Source organism: Merops nubicus, unplaced genomic scaffold (genome assembly GCF_000691845.1).
Source record: "Merops nubicus isolate BGI_N331 unplaced genomic scaffold, ASM69184v1 scaffold8139, whole genome shotgun sequence".
Lineage (NCBI taxonomy): Eukaryota > Metazoa > Chordata > Aves > Coraciiformes > Meropidae > Merops > Merops nubicus.
Genome location: NW_008631611.1, coordinates 76,314 through 94,867, shown reverse-complemented (window position 1 = coordinate 94,867; position 18,554 = coordinate 76,314). Strand labels below are relative to the sequence as shown.

Sequence of the window (18,554 nt, the reverse complement as noted above, 5' to 3'; positions counted from 1 at the left end):
CTCTTACCGAAGTTCAGGAAACTATTTTTGTGTCCAGTCCAGCTTCTCTTGCCTTCATACTGATAGGTGCAGGGACTAACCTCATGTTAAGTCACAGCAATTACTGCCACCTAAAATTGGTCTATTTTTGTGGCCAGTCCAGCTTCTCTTGCCTTCTTCATACTGATAGGTGGAGGGACTAACCTCATGTTAAGACACAGCAATTACTGCTACCTAAAATTGATTCAAGGGAACTGAGAATCAACACATCTCTCTTCAGAAAATAATGTAACATGTAGAACCAGCTGCAATGTGTTGGAAAAAAAAGGCTTTCTTGGCATTGGTTTGGGATGGCTGCTTCAGTCACATGGTAAAGCCTTGTAAAGCACAGCATATTGCTTGATATGATCTGCCCCAGAGGTATATTCCAGACACACATTCTTTGTCAATTGCTTGTAAACTGCATTGGGATTGCTTGTGTTTAAAGATCCAGGAGAAAATAATGTCCTGTTTCCAGTTATTCTCATCTATGCATTGTACAGGTAGAAGGGCTGTCCTAACACAGCAGTGTTTTGGTTTGGGTTTTTTTTGGCAGGCCTTGCTCGAGCCAAGTCCATCCCCAGACAGACCTACTCCTCTGAAGTGGTGGCACTCTGGTACCATCCTCCTGATGTGCTGCTTGGAGCTACAGATTATTCTTCTGATTTGGATATCTGGTACTGACCAATTTCAAAGCATCTAGGGTCCCTTGGGAAAAATTATCTTTATCTGAATCAAGTCACCCAAGCTCAGCAGGTACAGTTGTAAGAGGAATTAACACCTGTGAGCAGAAAATGTGTGAGCAGTGGGGAGTTTTGTACTGCTGGGTTCAGAGAAGGTTTTAGGAATGATGTTGCTACACCTCAGCTATGGATTTATAGAAACCTAATCTGATAATATTTATGAGATGTGTACAAGTCATTTGGTAAAATTTATGAAGCATTTCTAGATCTTGCAACACCTTTGCTTAATGCACTTATTGTTTTGTATCTCTGTGGCTGTTGGAGTCAGTGGCAGCTCTCTGCAGTGATGGCTTTGTGGAGAAACAAGGGATCTAGTCACAACTGCACCCACAATGACTTTGGCCTTGGCAACAAAACAGGGCATTACAGTGTTCCTGAATAGGTCTGGAGGTAGAAAGGTCTCTGATTTTCATTATTTCTGGGATACTTTGTGGGCTGAGAGCAGGCAGAAAGCAGGAGAGGATGAGGGCTTCACAGAGGTTCACAGGTCCTTTTTGGCTGGCCTGGATGTATAGGTAGGCCCTTGGGTTCATCTGCCTTCTGGCCCACTTCTGCATCAGCCTGAGACTGCTTCCAGCAACACAGGCCTGACTTACTCATGGACAACTTGAAGCTCATGAAGCTGCAGGAGACCCACCTTATTCTGGGCAATTTAACATCTGCAGATAGTATTGCTGCTTCACCTTTCTTCAGACCTCCACCCTTTCTTCAGTTTGTTTTCTGCTGGGCCTGTCACACTGGTGCTTTTCTTCACCTCTCTGCAGAGTCAAAGGCTGGGAAAGGGTGGGAGTGCAGCAGGCTGAAGAACGTGCAAGAAGTGGGACAGATAAATTCATAAACAGCAAAGCTCCAGGTCTTCTCAGGCTGCATCTCCCTCCAGAGATCTGTGGTGTATCAGAGACTCAGATGGCCTAAGTCTGGAGGGCAGTTCAGGAAAACAGGAGTTTTCTGTTTGTTCACTTCCCTAGGCCTGCTGCTAATTTAATTGCTTAAAGATTTCTCCAAGGAGGAAAAATTGCTAAATTCTAATGGCTTCCAGCTGCTAAGCAAGTCTAAATAGTCCTGTCTTCTCTCCCCCACTACCTGTCACCTCTCCTGTCCAGACAGTCTCTCAGGAACGTCTGCTGAGTTTGAAGAAGATGCTGCTTAGCAGACTAGAAGGTTTGTATTAGACAGGTACTGGTGTAAGCCTGGGTTTTTTCTTCTCTGAAAGTTGAGCCCTGTCCAAAGCCTTGGCTGTGCACAGAAAGCCTGGCAAAACCAACATCCCCACTAGGTAACTCTGCTCGAGTGTAAGGAGCAGCAAGCTTTGTGGCATACAAAGATCCCATCCAGCTCTCTGACCAGCTCTAACAGCACAGTACTCCCAGTCCCACTGAACTACAGTCACACTAAAGGCACCTTTGTTATAACACCTCCTTATAATAACAACACTCAAAGTGTTTGCCCTAAAGAAAGATGTCACGCTGAGAGAATAGAGAGTACTTCAGTGAGCTCTATTCAGTAACTTCCTCTAACAAGAGTCATTTATTATCTTGATGTACATTGCATTTAAGTTGAATTTTTGTCTATTAGGAAATAATGTGAATTCACACAGATGTTACTTGTCTATTGGGAAGAAAGGGAAAAAAAAAAAACCCTATGCCTTTTGGATGCTGCAATTTACATGAAGGCAGGTCAGAATGCCCTTGGTAATAGCATGAGGCAGTGGGTGTTAAAGCCTTGGTTTAAAGAACCCAATTATAACAAAATAAAACATTATGGCAATTCATGCACAGTGTGCTTGAGCAGCAATACTGTCAGTGGGAGGCACATGGGAAGTGAATGAGTCCTTGAAGGGATGAAGAAAGAGATGCAGAAGGAGACTCACTCACTCTTGGACTAACTAGAAAAGCTGCTTTAATCTCTCTGTATCTTTTTTCTCTCTCTCCCTCACTATCTGTTCAGGACTTTAGAAGATTCAATTAAGGGATTTCAGGGAGACTAACATTTCAGGGAGATTACACTGCATATCAGAAGGACTTTTTTCTTTTCTTTTATGCACGTGCCACATTAATGGCTGCTAACATCACGAGTGCCTTAAGTCATGTCTTCTTTTCAGTGTATTATGTTCCATTTAAAAAAAAATAAATCACAGGATCCTTCCCAGGTAGATTAATGTAGAATAGGAGTTTCTGTTCAGTTATTTAGTGTGGACCTGCCAAGCCCACTACAACCTTCTCCCCAGCCTGGTTCCCATTGCCCTGCTATGCCAAACTGGGAACCAGAGGCTAAGGGCTCCACTGTACAGACCACACTTGGTGAGGAAGAAGAGAAAGGATATATTTCTGGTAAAACATAAAACTGCAGTCTCCCAATGCCAGAAAAACTGTGGAGAGGGAACTCTGAGATGCTGCAGAGATATTTTAGATCTTAATCCTGATGAAGTCATCTCTCCACTGTGTGATGCAGCCACTGTAGGCTGAGGAGTAAGTGCAGTGTTCAAACGTGCCCCAGGGACTGCAGGCAGATGAAACTGTGCTGTCTGAATCCTCTCTGTTTATGCTCATTACATGTCCCTGTAGCCAGTTATACCTCTCCTGTTACTTTAGCAGTCACTGTCTGGATTCATGTGCATATCTGGCACATGCTGGAACATCATGTCTAGGCCTCTTCCCAAAAGATTCCTGTCTCTGCCCTAGCTCCTTCCAAGGCAGCTATACAGGACTGAGGCTCTTTGAGAAACCCATTGACTTGAAGAGGTCAGAGAACCTTGGAAATTAATATCAGGGGGGTGAGAAGGAAAAGGGGAAAACCAAAACAACACTAAGTCTAAACCTTTAGAAGTATTTAAAAGTGAATGCCTTTGAATCATCCTTATGAACAGAAGGATCTTCATAATGCTGTCAGAAGAGTAACTGTAGATCCTGTATTTTGGAAGGTTGAGGCCTCTGCTGAAAGGCTAATGTGACGACTAGCACTAGTTTCCAAAGTCTTTCTTTAACAGACAGACAAAAATACCTGAGGAAAGAGGGGGATGCCCATACATCAGTTGTTCTAGCTACTTCTGGGCTGTTTTTTTGTAAAGAAAAGCATATTTCATCTGGAAACACACAGAAACAGTCATAATTGCTACTCAATTAATCAATACAGTATCAAGCAGGCATTAAAGGCAGCTGGTCAGCTGAGTCTCATCACAGGAAACAAACACTTCCTCTCCAGCAGCTGTGGTTCCTCTGATAATTTTGCCTTTATCAGAACTACTGAGGTTTTAAGGCTTCCAGAGATAATGGGAATAAATAAGGAACACAAAAGAGAGGTCTTCCAAAAGGTGCATTTGTAACAACCCACAAGTCGTTCCTCTCCTCAAACTGACGGCTTGCTCCCTAGTGAAAAGACTGTTTCATCAGATGTGAATTTTTGACCTCTTTGCTCATGAGTAATTCTTAGCAAATGCTTGCTGAATCTAGGAAAAAAAGCCCCAGCTTTCTAATTCTTACTTCCATTTATTGCTCTGTCTGGATTTCAAACCTTGCTCAGGAAAAACAGAAACCTTAGCAGATCTGGTTTTCTGTCTGCTGTGAGTTCTGCCGCTCAGACCCTTGCAGTGTGACAGGAACCACATTTATTGGGCACTTTCACTGTTACTAGCTCCTCTTCCTTGGTAACTGCTGTGTACCTCCAGCTGTGTCCTGAGATCCTCAGGGTCTTAAATTCAATTTAGGAAACCATACAGCCAGCACTGTTCATCAGAAAGAATCTCTGTAGAAGGTCTAGTTGCCGCTGTCTCATTTTGGGGCTTTAGTGAGTCCAGACAGTGTTTCTGCTGCTGCCAGTTTAACAGCCATTTCTAGCTAGGATATCAGAACCCAAATGTGGGTGAACATCAGGATCATTTGCTCCAAAACCACATAGAGCTGATTCTCTTCTCATTACAATGCAAGAGTCCCTCAGTTGCTTCCACCATACATAGTTAAATTTCTGCAACAGATTCAGTGGATTACAGCAGCCCCTGTGGTTGCAAAATAGGGTGAACCATTTGGGGACATACATCAGCTGTGAAAACAGAGGTTTGGTGTGACACTGATCTCAGTAGAATCAATCTGTGGGCTCTAAAATAATAACTAGTGGTGTGATAGTGCTATGAAACAAAAAAACCCAACCCATTTTGCAAAAGCTGTGGGTTAAGTTTCATGATGCCTGGACTCTGCAAGAGCTTAGGAAACAAGTCAGGAGCTGTGCTCTCAAGACAGCAGAAATGTTTGTGAAAACAGCATTAGATATGGAACTGCAAATAAACTTGGCATCACCTGATGTGCAAGGATAACCAAAATGAGCACCTCAGATGAGTTGCATGTCAGGCTTTCACATGACCACAGTCAGGTGGGAGAGGCATCTACAGTGTTGTGAAACAAGGTGCAAGGGGTAACACAGCAGTACAGGTGACCAGAAGAGATTACTAGTTGGAGCTCAGCAAGTGAAAATAATGCTTTCAGAGCCTGTTAGACAAAGCTGGGTTCTCAATGTCTGAAGGAAGTTGGAAGGACTCAGATTTGCTATAACCAAGGAAGATTGAGACTGAAACCTGAAAGGTTGGGATAGGGCTCTGTGAAATATAGGAAATCTAGAAAATGTTTGGAGGAAAAAAATCAAAAAGTGAGCAGAGTTTTACACCATACAGTAGGAGATGGAAATACTTGCAAATAGGTAAGTTTACCCTGACCACAACTGTCTCATTGTTATTGCCAGCAGGAGTAATCCACCTTAGTAAAATTAAGCATTTTTTGCAAGTTTTGGTGGTTTTCTTTTTAAGTTGGCTGGTTTGCTTTGGCACAAATAAAGCAGCAGATGGCATAAAAATAAGAATACTTTAACTTGCTGTTGTCACCAAGTCCTTTATGCTATGAAATTTTTCCTTCAGGTTTTCAGTGAAGAGCTAATTGCTTCTGAAGGAAAAGTCACTCTAGCAGTTAGTGCCTCTGGGTTCTTTCTGCATCTAATGTATCCTTCAAGCCAACACAGTGTGTACTAGTTCCACGATTATTCTTCCTACTGTTATCACTGCAATTTGGAACCTTTTTCTCATGGAAAAAGTAGTATTCCACAGGCTTCTGCCATGGGTTTGTAGCAGGATAAACTGAAAGTGACCTGAAACAGGTAATTTGGTGCTGGAAAAAAAAAAAAAAAGATAGTGCCTAGAGGGTTTCTTTTCCAAGGATATCACCTGTCTGGTCTTGCTGGTGAAGGGTGAGGGATTTTTTTAATGGATGGTGCTGATGAGAAAAAAAGACATGGGAACAGATTGGTATGGAATTTTTACTGTTCTGGGGTTGTTTTTTTAAATCCTGGAGGGATGTAAATGTGATGTATCTCTAGGCTGCTCCCATCCCATTTGACTTGTCAGCTTTTTCATTCAAGTGTTTCAGTCTGTAGGACTTGGATGACATTAATGATATTACATACAACTTGCAACAAGGGACAGTTGCCCGTGCTTAGAACAGTGCTGGAAAGCCAGGGATATGTAAGAGGGACCTTCCAAAGGAAACCTTCCTGACTTCCCACAACCAGTAGGAATTTTTATAATGCTCCATCCTGCCTACTGCCATACTGCAGATATATGTCAGTCTTCACTGCAGCCTGTATTTATTTACACATATAAAGACACCCCATGTCCTGCCTTGTTTCATACATGCTCTCACTAGATGACATGAGGTAGGTATACAAACCTACACAGCAGATTGGTGCTTTTCAGACCTGAGCTGCAGCTTGTGTCAGGATTTCTGCATTTCCATGCCAATAATTATGTCTCTTCCTCTGTCCCCTGCCCATCCTAACAATCATATCATATTATATATGTCATGTATGTGAATGAGTTAATACCTTGGGTTTCTTACAGGAGTGCAGGCTGTGTATTTGTTGAAATGATCCAGGGCCAGCCAGTATTTGCAGGAACTTCTGGTACTCAGGAACAACTGCTGAAGATCTGGGCGGTGAGTAAAATATACCCTGAAATGGGAGAGAAAAAGAAACTTGCTACAGACCCCTACTTAATTTTGAAGTCCTAAGAAGAGGTCCTGTGAGCAGCAGAAATAATTTGGTCTAATCTGCCAAATTCATAGCAGACTTTGTAACCCATTTTGTATTTGGTAACTTTCTTACAGACACAGGAGTAAATCAAATTACTTTCCTTTGATGTTTGTCACCTCATCAAAAATTTAAAGCCCATTAAAGTGACATCAAATTGAAGAAGGCATAAAAGGTGTGCAGGTACTGCAAATTCTATTCCTTCTTGTTCAGTCCTTTACTCACTGTAGGGTGCAGCACACCATATTCTCACAGAGGAGCTCTAATACTGCTCCTCCTAAACTACTTTGAAAATGGCAAGACCCTGAAGTTTTTCAGAGATCCTTCTTCGTTTTAACTTGGAACATTTTGTATCACCCTGTTTATGGTGCAGCTCTAGAGACTTCTTTGGCATAATGGGAAGTGTGAAATCACTTTATAAAGGCAGCAATGAATGGGAGCAGACATATTCTGGAGCCTCTTAAGCTGTTTGTTCTGCTGAGGAAACACAGAACCCCATGCTCGTGTGACTTGGTAGAATTGAGGCAGCAAATCAGCACTAGCAGATTCTGTGTGTTCCTGTCTGCTCATTGGTGACCTTCTTACTGACTCAAGAGGAAGGTCAACCTATAGATTCCTACTGAGTTTTCCTGTAGGTCTTTGCCCTGTTACATCTCCTCCCAGGGATTTACTCTTCTGTACAGAGTGCTTACCAAACATGGGTTTTCAGAAAAGTGAAATTTGGAAATTGGTGAGAAAGGACTTTATAGCCTCAAGTCTGAGTAAATCAGATTTTTCCTTCTTTGTCCCTTCATCCAGAAACACTCCTTCCAGGTAAGGTTTTCCTCTCTGCTTTTAAAAAGTCAGACAAGTGGATCCAGTTCTTAGACTCGAGCTCAGTCCATTTAAATAAATGCTGAATTTCTCTTTCATGGAGAGTGGGGGAGGAAAAAAAAAATGACTGAGGAAAAAAAGATCCATACTTGGCTAATTAACAGGGTTCAAAGCCAGGGCAGGCCCCAGTTTCCCAGAGTGTGAATGAAGGGTATCCTTCCACTTATGGCTCTGAAATCTCTGGATACATTTCCTGTGGTTTTGCAGTTGGAGGGTTATAGCCCTATCATAATTTTGCTGGTATTATAACTAATACCATGATTAATAGGATTTGTGCTATAGAATTAAAAAAAAAAAAAAAACCTTATTTAAAAAAACATGAGGAAGCTTTAACAGCCACGAAATAATTAGTGCCTTTCACAGATGGTTTTATGTTATTATACAGGCTGGAATTAGGCTCTGTGTTAGGCCAAGATTTCAAAGCTTCTCAGAGGCTTTCAGTGCCTGACTTGAGATATTTTGCTGAGTGTGAGGTTCAGAAGGGGGATTCCTACTGTTTTATAATAGTCAGTTCCTTTCATGTACTAATAATAGAGGCACCCTGCACTGGTTTAGAGACTGTCTTCATTTGTGCAGGAGTCTCTATCCCCCACCATGCTTATGTCCACGTAGGACTGTTGGTCCAAACTTCATATAGATATATGGCTGGAAAATCCCCATGCTGTGAAATGTGTTTGCCCTCTTGAATCATCAGGACTGAACAACTGTCACCTCACCAGCATTTCTTCTTCTAGAGGCAAGTGCCACCTTAAGCAGTCTCCATTCCCCATTTCTATCCCAGCCTGCTTATTCCTGCTCCTGTGTCACCTCTTGCATGTGGGGCTGCATGAGCAGGAGAACCTATAACTTGATTCTCTCCCTGGGTTACTCTAAACAAGAACAGTTTATTTACCCAGTTCATCACCTGGCTGCACAAACAGTAGCACTACTGGCCAGTGGCACTCATGAATGGATGGCACAGGGGCAGGACCAAACAGGAAGGGGACACAGAGGAAGGGGCTACTTAGGCTGGCAGTGCTAGTTATGGAGGTATGACCCGAGTGAAGGAGAACTGCAGTGTCTCCAGTCCTCCCACAGCATTGAAAGTAAACCTGCCAAACTAAAGCTCCAGCATTGAAGTTTCAAGAGATCAGCTGTGGATTTTGCATTCAAGCACTCCATCCAATTGATTACCACTGTGCTGAGGAGGACCTCGTGTGGGCTGTGTCAGGCTACAGCATGCCACCTACAATACAGCTTCCCAACCACACGCAGCAACACCAGCGTGGGGGGTCACTGCAGCTGGTTCAGCCCAGGAGAAGCAAGAAGTTAGAGGGCAGGGGGAGGACACAGTGATTTACCCCAGCTTAAAGCACTTGCTGAAATGTGGGCATTGTCAGTATGTTTTTGGCTGAAACGAGGCCTCTGCCAAAGAGGACTGAACTGAGCTGCACCAAGACCTTTCACTGCAGTAAAACGTGCTTGCTTGGGGAAGCCTGGCAGAGTAGCAAGTACAGAGAAGCTGGTTTGCTTTGTCTGGTGGAGAGTCAACAGCTAGATTTCAGGTGGATATACAACAGATAAACCCCAGAGTATAATAAATTTCAATGAAATAAATGTAACTCATTGTCTGATTTGGCAAGAAATCTCATTAAAGGTCCAGAGGGGAAAAAAAAAGGAAAATAATAAAAATCATCTGCCCCATTACCTTGAAAATTAAAAAATGGATCCAAATTCATGGGGTGGAATAGCATCTTTTGTAAAGTAAAGGCTCAGAAAAGATACTATAGCTATTTTCTAAAACACTTCACCAAAGAGAGGCCAAGTGCTGAGCTAACCCTGGGGAGCATGATTCCACCATGTACTGAACTTCCCCAGCTCCCACTGATGCCTTTAGGACAGATGCCCAGTGGCTCACAAGAAACCTTGAAGAATAATGGCCAGATGAATACAGGAATGGCACTTCAGAACACACACTTGGATTTTCAACAAAGAAATTTCTTACCATCTTAAATTTTCTTGCCTCTTTTCTTCCCATCTTATCACAAGCTTCTGTGAGGCCAAATTCCCCACATCATATATCTCAGCTTCCATTTTAAGGAAAAGGAATTGTCTTATCATATGCAAAATGTAAGTAATGTGACACAAATTTAATGTTGGAGGAGCAAAAGTGACTAAAAACCCCTGACAGTTTTCATGTCAAAATTTCACAATTTTTTAAGGAAGTCTGGATGAAAAGCTTTGAATGCTTGGAGTTAACAATGCTGGTTTATAATGCCACATCCTGTGCTGTGAACTCTTCTTAAATACGTGGTTTTACCTCTAGAGCAACTCATCCATATCACTAGGCACAGGGCACTTTGCATGCAGAAAGTGATAATAACAACACTACACATGTGCAACAGCAACTGGCACAGAAATCCAGATATGCTTGATCTCACACGTTTCAGCACCTCAAATGAGGTTGGAAGAGGCTTTAGTGGCCCAGACTTTGCTCAGTGAGGAAAGCCTCACTGAAAGACTGCTTCTGAAGCCCACAATTCAGAATAAAGGCCAAAGACACTGCTGAAGCTCTGGACCCTTCAGGGTGAGACACTGGGCTGCTTTCCAGCACCTGTCAGTAGACCTGTATACCAGTTTTTGTTTTTCACCTCAGAATGGCAGGGGTTTCTGTCATGGCTGAGTCAGTCCCAGTGCAGCCCTGGTGCAGGAGCACACCTTCAGCAGTGAAAAGGGCTCCACAACGTGACCCCTGGGCTGGCAAATGCATGCAGGAGTGGCACCTGGCAATGAGCCTGCATACACCTTCACTGATGTTCCCAGCAGGTCCCTTCCTGCTATAAAATCAAGTGCTGAACTGTCAGTGCCCTTTATGTGCAGTAGCAGATGTAGCAGCAGCCAGGGCAGTGTCAATCTTTGCTGGTTTACAGTAAAGGCCAATCTCTCTCCATGGAGATCGATTCCTCCAGCTCCACACCAAGGCAGAGTACCAGCAGAGAGAGGTTATTGTTCTTCCCACTCTCTTTCCTCTTTTGCACAGGTATTGGGGGCCCCGACTGAGGACACTTGGCCAGGACTTTCCAAGCTCCCCAACTATAATCCAGGTAGGACTTAACTCACAAGGATGCCAACTTTTTCTCTAAGCCACTAGCCATTCAGTTTTCAGGTCAGTAATTCTTATTATGAAAAATCCTGTGCTTCAGTGTTACTGAACCACTCGAGCTACTTAAGGACCTACAACACCATTGGAACTGGCCTAATATACAAGCAAAGGTACATGCATGGCAAAGATGCCTCTGAGTGCTGAGCTGGGCTGATGGAAGATTTCATTGCTGTGAGTGCTGACAATGTAGTTAGCCTCCACTCCTCAGTGCAAAGGACTGATGTCTCCTGGTTTAGACTGGAAAAGCTGACAGGTACTTGGAGACACAATTTATCTGAACTCTCCTTATTTTTATGGAGATTGGTTTGGGGGCCTTTAAACCTCAGTTTTAAAGGTCACCGTCCCTGATTTTGATGTGGGCAAGGTGAGAGATCTGTGTGATTTATAAAGCTGGCTTCTTTTATTTCCACATGGGCTGGTAGAGAAGTCTGTGTCCTGGACTTCAAAGGGCCAGTTGTCTCTTATTTTGATGTGGGCAGGTTGAGAAGTATGCTTTGAAAAGCTAGCTCAGTGACTCTCCCTCTCCCCCTGCCTTTATCTCTTTCTCTTTTTGTTTAATGTTTTCTCTTGGGGAAATATATTCAAGTGTCAGTGAGGGGGAAATGATGAGCACTGATTCTCAGCCTCTCAGCAGGATCATTCTGTACTAGAAATATGAAAGTGAAATATTAAAAACCCTAGAATGTGAAATCCACCCATCTACAATCTAGCCATTCTCTCTCACTTGTAGCCTAAGAGAGTGGTGGGGGCAGCCTGTCTATCTGCAAGGGGGGAGGAAAAGCAGGGGGGAGAGGAGGAGGGAGAAGACGTGCTTTGAGCAAGAGGTTTACAGGTTTAGTAGAGCATAGTAACGTCTTTTCAAAGAAGTGGGTGTTTCTCTGTGACCCAGTCCAAGATGCCCCTCCTTTGATTCTGGTGCATGAACACTAAACAGCCCCCATTTTCACATGGTCGCTGCGATTGGCTGAACAATAACCTGGTCTCACAGTCCAAAGCACTGGAATCCTTCACACAATTAGCTGAGACACATTAATCAAACCAGCGTGAAATGGGAATGTGTCGCTGTCCACAGCAAGTTTAATTTGGATAGGGAGCAAGCACAGAGCAGACAGCTGGAGGAAGCACTTTCTTCTAAGTTGTTGAAGGCTTGTCTGGGTAGTCTACAAGTTGGGAAGGGTAGTCTGGGAGGAAAGAAATGCTTGTTTGTGGAACAAACTGATCACAAAGAATTTTTTTATGCTGGTCATCTGCTCCTACAAGGCCAAGACCCCTCAGCAATGATGGTTAGGTATCCTGATGTGGTTAGGTATCCTTAGGCTACTTACAGGGACAACCTAAAAGTGCAAGCATTAAGGCTACTGTAGCAAAGAAACTACTGCAGACAACAGAGAACGTGTGAATGCCAGAACTGCACTGAGCAGTGACCTACGCTCAGCTCTACTTTGTCTGAGCAGCAGTGCCCTCCTCTGCTGCTGCAGAGGGTGCCAGTGGCAGGGCTGGGAGAGAGAGGCCAGGCACCTAGGCAGCACGAAAATAGCTCCAGTAAAGACCAGTCTAGCCATCATAAACAGTTCTCAAGGCTGAGTTGCTTTTCCAGCTTGATAGGAAGTTTCCCTAATGGACTCCAGTGGGAGAGAATTGACCTGTGCTGTGATGCTGTTGCCTTTGTAGCTAGCACAGACAGGAATGCAGGAGTTAGAGGACACCTTCCTGTGGAAGCATCCCACCATGGTAGCAAACACACACGAGAGGGCTGATGAGCCAGTGTTTGGGACAAGAGCAGTGCCAGCTGGAGAGGCAGCACCTCTTTCCCCTCCTCAGAGCCTGCCTAAGGTGCTCTGAGCTGCTCCAGCTCCAGCCATGTACTGGAACCAAGCACCTGGCTCACACCTGGATTATACAAACCAGTCTGGATAGTTTAGTCAGAGATGGACTATTTTCCCTAGTCATGTACTAAAACAAGTAATTTTTGATGGGGCTGCTGGTAAGAAGGGAAGTTAGTCCCTTTGTTTAAAGCTGTTTGCCGTTCCCATGCCCCTGTGCACTCCCCCTCTCCTCTGTGAAGCACAAGGGCTGTTTCCCCCACAGGACACACTCAGCCCAAGTGGAAGCTGTGGATTCTGCCTGAGAAAACCTCTGGAGGTTATTTCCAGCCCAGTTGTTCGAATCTGAGTGCCTGGTACGGCTCAGATAAGCAAACAAACTTCGGAGTGCTTCCCCAAATCTGATGGCTTGAATGCTTAGCTAGTCCTATTGATGTTCGCAGCGAGTGCAGGCAGCAAACAAACAAACAGGTTCCTGCCCGAGGCGAGGAACTAACACGGGCAAAACAAAGCGCTGAGGTGTGATCCTATTCTCATTGAAGTTGATGGCAAAACTCCCACTGGATTCAGCAGTGTAGGCTCAGTCCGAGACTGAGATTGTTACTGGGAAGGTTCCTGGGCCAGATGGGTTAGTGGGAATCTTTGAAATGGGAGCTGGAAACCTTTAGATGTTTTCCTGTCGCTGCTGTGGGCTTGAGCACATCCCGCTGCAGAGCCTGAAGAGGAGATAGAGCATGGGCTGGGTGGTCTGTGAGCAGGCACAGGCAGGGCAGCGGGACGAGCAGCTCCCCTGCCCCCTCTATGGGCAGCTGGCAGGGGATGAAACGTGCAGAGGAGCCTTTGACCAGCCTGTGCCCCTCTGCCTTCTCACACAAAGGCGTTCAGAAACGGGCCTCCTGCCCATTGCCTGCAGTTTGCCAAATTCTCAGCCTGTGCCTAACCCCTGTGAACAGGAAGGATGAGTGAGCAGCTCTTCCCTGGCCAGCCCTAGAGCTTGTGATCTCACTCCCTCTCTGCAGGAGGGACACTTGGGGTAGGTAATTACGTGGAGCCACGGGGCTTTTACCCCGGCACGTTTTTACCCTAGCCCTGGCTGGAGCACCCGTTCCTGCAGGACACAAAGGGCTGGGAGAGCTCCTGCCCCACTTGCCAGTGGGCTCGCTGGCCCTCTCCCTGGCTCCCCGTGCTTAGGAGCCCTGCCCGTAGCGACAAGGCTTTGCCCTGTGTTTGTTCATTTGTTCTGTTCCCCTCATTTTGCTTCCCCTGAAAGAGGCAGTTGTAGCTCTGTTAACACTATTTTTGAAAGCTCTCATGCTGTGTGAGCTCAAATCCTTGCATTAATCTACTGCTGTGTTCATTTCACTGTGCTGAAAAGCCGGGAGTTTAAATCCCCTCTAAACACCACTGGTGACACCAGAAGGCCAGTGTTTTGATCCAGCCCCATTAATGGTTACAAGTTTGAATCTAGACAGCAGGGGTCAAGGGCAGGAAAGGATTAGGAATCACAGCCCATGACATTAAGCTAGTGCCTTTGCCAAACTGGGAATATTGTACTAATGTACCGTGTTGGGGTTTGCTTCCTGTTTCTGACATCTGGATTCCAAAGGGTGGGGAACAGGACTTCACTTGTCTGTAAGGTGCTGGAGTCACTATGAGTGCCCTTCACTCCTCCACTCATCGCCCAGGCTGACTCCTGCAGGTTGCTGTGGCAGGTCCTGTCACCTCACTTGGCACACACAGGTTCTACACTGGGATTCTTCAATGACCAGCAACGACCCTCAAATTAAGCCTAGTTTCTCACGCATCCGCAGGCTTTGCTGTGCCAAATGAGATTCAGAAGCTTTCCAGAGTCAGCCTCTGCTCCCAAGTGCAGGTTTTCAGTATCTGTGCGTTTCCAAACTATGGCCAGTAGATGGAGGCAACAAGCAGCAGGCTCTGCAAGGCAAACTTCCGATGACATTTTGGAGAATACAGATGAAGTCGGCACCCCGGCTGCTTTTTTCTTCTCCTTTTTTAAAAAAAATTTATCTCACTTTTTATGCTGACGCTTCATTTAGCAAATGAGATGGTTGAAAACTGAATTCTAAAACGAGGAAAATTTTATTGTCATAATAAACTGCATGTGGCTTTGATCCCAAAAGGAAGAGCAGCACTGGAACTAATGTGCAATATATGCTGGCCAGGCTGAAGGGAAACTTCCTATCTCTCTGGCATTGGGCACGGACTGCACTCTCCAGCCTGCCACACAGACAGAGCTCTGCTTCTGTCCTGCAGCCACAGAGATTTCACTAATGAGAGAAATCTTCTCTGTGAGCCTGCAACCCCAGCACCTTCATCCAACAGCACTCGGCATCCTCTTTCTCTCTCTTCATCAATTAGGGAAGTTTAACTTTTGTCCTCTGTCTTCCTTGCCTCATTATCAGTTCATTAGCCACTTCCACCTGGGTTTTCATATAGGAAGGTATTTCCTCATTAGCACACACTGTCTTGCATATGGATAGAAAATAACAAACCCAATCACTAGCTTTCAGATCTATACCTGCTGTTAAAAAAGCCAATCAGCCCTACACAATCCCATCATTTTATGTCTGTATCTTAATTGTAAGATGATTAAGTCAGTAGTTTGTCTGCTTTTTTGAGTGTTATCCAAATATTCTTTATCTCTTACCTTTAAAGAGTTGCTATTTACATTCTTTTACAATTTTAGATTGGTCTTAATCTTACAGTAGGGAAAATATTTGCTGCTCTGTTCTTACCCTGCTTGACACAATGGGGCCTTGGCATTCTCTAAGGGTTTGTCTATATGGGGGTCAGTCAGGACATTAATCTGAACTGATTTAAAGTGGATTAGTTAACTGCATTAAATCCTTGAGCAGAGACATACTGTTTTCTTACCCATATCTTCCATTTATAATCAAAACTCTGTATACTCAAAGTGGCAAGTTTGGCAGTCCTCACTCAAGCAGAATTCTCCACTGAGAGATGTGTTTGGACAGGGACAGCAGCAGGCTTTTACACTGCCCCTTGTAGAGAATTATTAATCCCCTTGTTAGATAAATGATAAAGCTTGCTTGAGAATTCAGGTGTTCCTCCCAGTTCCCAGTAAGCAAGCTGGTATTTCTGTCTGTAAGGTAAGGAAAATCCTATTTCTTCTTTGGAATGTTAATCCTGACAATGCACTCCACAAAAACAGTGACATTTCACTTCAATATTACAGAAACGTTTTGCCCTGCTGTTATCAACTGAACATGCATTTTTAACTTTTATGTTAAACTCATTAAAGAATATTAATGTTAAAAGATTTCAGTAAAGTACAATGTTTAAGTAACGTTGACATCTTCATTAAAGGAAACAGATACATTGTCACAGAATATTTCCATCTCAAAAATCAATATTTTCTGGCAGAAAGTTACAACGTCTGAAAGCTTTTAGCCAGCTCTGGGAAGAGGTAAAAATTTCTACCTCATACAAAATAACCTTATGCCTTTCCAAACCATTTGTTTAAATTGTCTTTCTTCTACTTTGTCTTGAAACTTTAGGTCTCTACTCAGTGTAGACAATGAGTTTCTACTCTCCTACTACAGTCGAAGGGACAAAATGAAGGAAAGAGAAATTTTTATTAGTGGTCCAAGAGGAATGTTCTGCCAGAATTAATTTCCATGACTGATTTGGGAAGGGGCTATTCAAGATACTATTATATCCCTCCTATGTATTGGTGATAGTTCCAGTGCTCTGGCACCTAATCTATGATGCTGAACAGTGATGAATGCCTTCCCAGGTTATACTGCCATTTACTGCTTTAGCAATTACCTTAGTATCTGGGTTCAGGAGAACACTTCAGTGGTGAACTGTTACTTACCCTGTGACAGACAGGTTTAACAACCTGCTTGCCTGGCTTAATGGTGAAGGATTGCTGCTGGAAAGGTCAAGTGCTGAGGGTTCAGTCATTTGCACTTTTTGAAATTGTCTGTGCATCAAGTCAGACACTGAGTGACCAAGCCCTAGGGCCTGGTACTCTGGAAATGGCCACACAGGCAAAGGCAGAGGGGACTCCTCCTTCAGCTGTATCTGACAGCTTCTGTCCCTGACTGATGTGGCTGCTGCTTCTGGGCAGGAAGGGAGGGCAGATGCCCTTGGACTGTTCAGCATAAACCCCAGCCAAGCTCTGAGTCTACTGGCAACAGACCAGTGGCACTTGCCTTCTGGTGGTCTTGCTGCTGCACGGAATATTGCTGGGCTGGAAGAGAGGTCTGCACCACCCTTCCTGCTCTCCTGTCCATAGCTAGATCACTGATCACCTCTCTTGTCAGAAATAATGCTCAGGGAAATATATCTGGATAGAAATTGCAGCCTTTCTGATGCAAGAATATGTCTCTGTTGGTCAGGTCTAAGGGGAAATCTTCCAGGCTTAAGCCATCTAGTCATATCTAAGCCTGAGAAAATTCATGCTTTGTAAGAAAACATTTGAGGAATGTATTCCTCTCCATTTCCCACAATGTTTAGAAATGTGTCCTTGAAAAATGGCAACAACAACACAGCCTTCCCAAAACTGCAAACTCTGTAAAGTTCCAGTCTGGCAGAGACCTTTGAATCAGGAAGTAGAAAGCCTGCATGGAAATGGTTAATTTGATAAACAGCAAACTTAGTGAGGGATAGGCAGCAAGAGCGGTGGGCAAGAAGAGAGCAGGGCCCAGGTGCCTTTGCTCAGTCCCCAGCCTTTCTGCCAGACCCATGCTCCAAAGCCCCGTGTGCCCCCAGAGCAGAGCGTGAAGCTCAGCAGCTCCTTGGCAAGCCAGGGCTGTTCGCTGGGGACTCGGGCCTGCACACCTCCTGCTTCCTTCATGCCAAGGCCTTGGGGACTGACACTGCTTTCCTTGCAGGCAGAGCTGAGACTCCCACAGTAACAGAAGCGGCTCCAAGGCCTTTATTCACAGGGGTAGGGAAGGAAGGGGTTACAGAAATGGAACAGCCTTATTAACATCAATGCTGGTACTCAAGTCCTATAGGAATAATGTATATTTATATGTATTAAGATGACAGATTCTATAGGGCCCTTTGAAATTCTGAGCACGTTTTCTTTAAGGGCTCAAAGAATGGGTTTTGGCTTGATTTTCATTTAATTCTGTGATTGCATGTTACACTTTCTAGAACTGGTTGCTTCCAGGAGACCTCAGAGACTCCGAGTCATGTGTGACAGGTAAGCTACCTATAACGACACTGTCAAAATTGCCTCTGGGTTTATTTGTTTCTTTATGCAATCATTTAACTTGAAATGAGCTCTTTTGGCAAGCTCAGGACGAGCGGGGTGGCTCTGTAGTAACAAGCAGATCTAACGTCAGTTCAGAACTGATTTGGAGAGTTCGTAGCAGAGGTAGGTGCATAGTGGGTTTATTATCCTCAGAGCAGCAGTGATTATGCTCAGATAAGCAGTGATTCAATGACATTATGGGCAGCTTTTTGCGAGGCACAGTTCGATTCAGAAGGTCACACTTTCCCAGGCCCTCTTGCCCAGACTGAAGATAGATTTTGCACTGTCCCAATTTTCATTTCTGGAAACAGACTGTAGGAATGTTGCTCAACAGCGGTCAGGAAGATGTGCTAGGACAGCATTTTCATGAGACAATGCAATAATCTTGTGATTAGTTAGGAGGGGGAAAATCACATTCTTCAGTGGCCAAAAGCTATGAGACTAGAGCCACGGTTACATACCTTGGCTTGACCAGGCACACCAACACTGCTCAATCCCTTCCTACTGTGTTAAGAGATGGAAATATTTTTCAAGCATATATATGTACACACAAACACACAGACATATATATTTAACATATATATGTATCCATGAAAGAAATTTACAGTCAGGTGAACTGCCCTAACCTAGCTCAGAGAGCTGTT

General features: G+C 44.2%; 1 protein-coding gene across 1 annotated transcript in view; it reads left to right on the top strand.

Annotated features, from left to right (window-relative positions):
* Nucleotides 1-18,554, top strand: part of LOC103779979 (cyclin-dependent kinase 15-like) — a gene marked incomplete at its 5' end in the record, with an annotated part of 33,590 nt that overhangs the window by 7,634 nt on the left and 7,402 nt on the right. Inside the window, 4 exon segments of the mRNA XM_008947626.1 lie at nt 575-695; nt 6,637-6,730; nt 10,717-10,780; nt 17,811-17,859. Of these exon segments, the coding sequence (XP_008945874.1) occupies nt 575-695; nt 6,637-6,730; nt 10,717-10,780; nt 17,811-17,859 (328 nt within the window).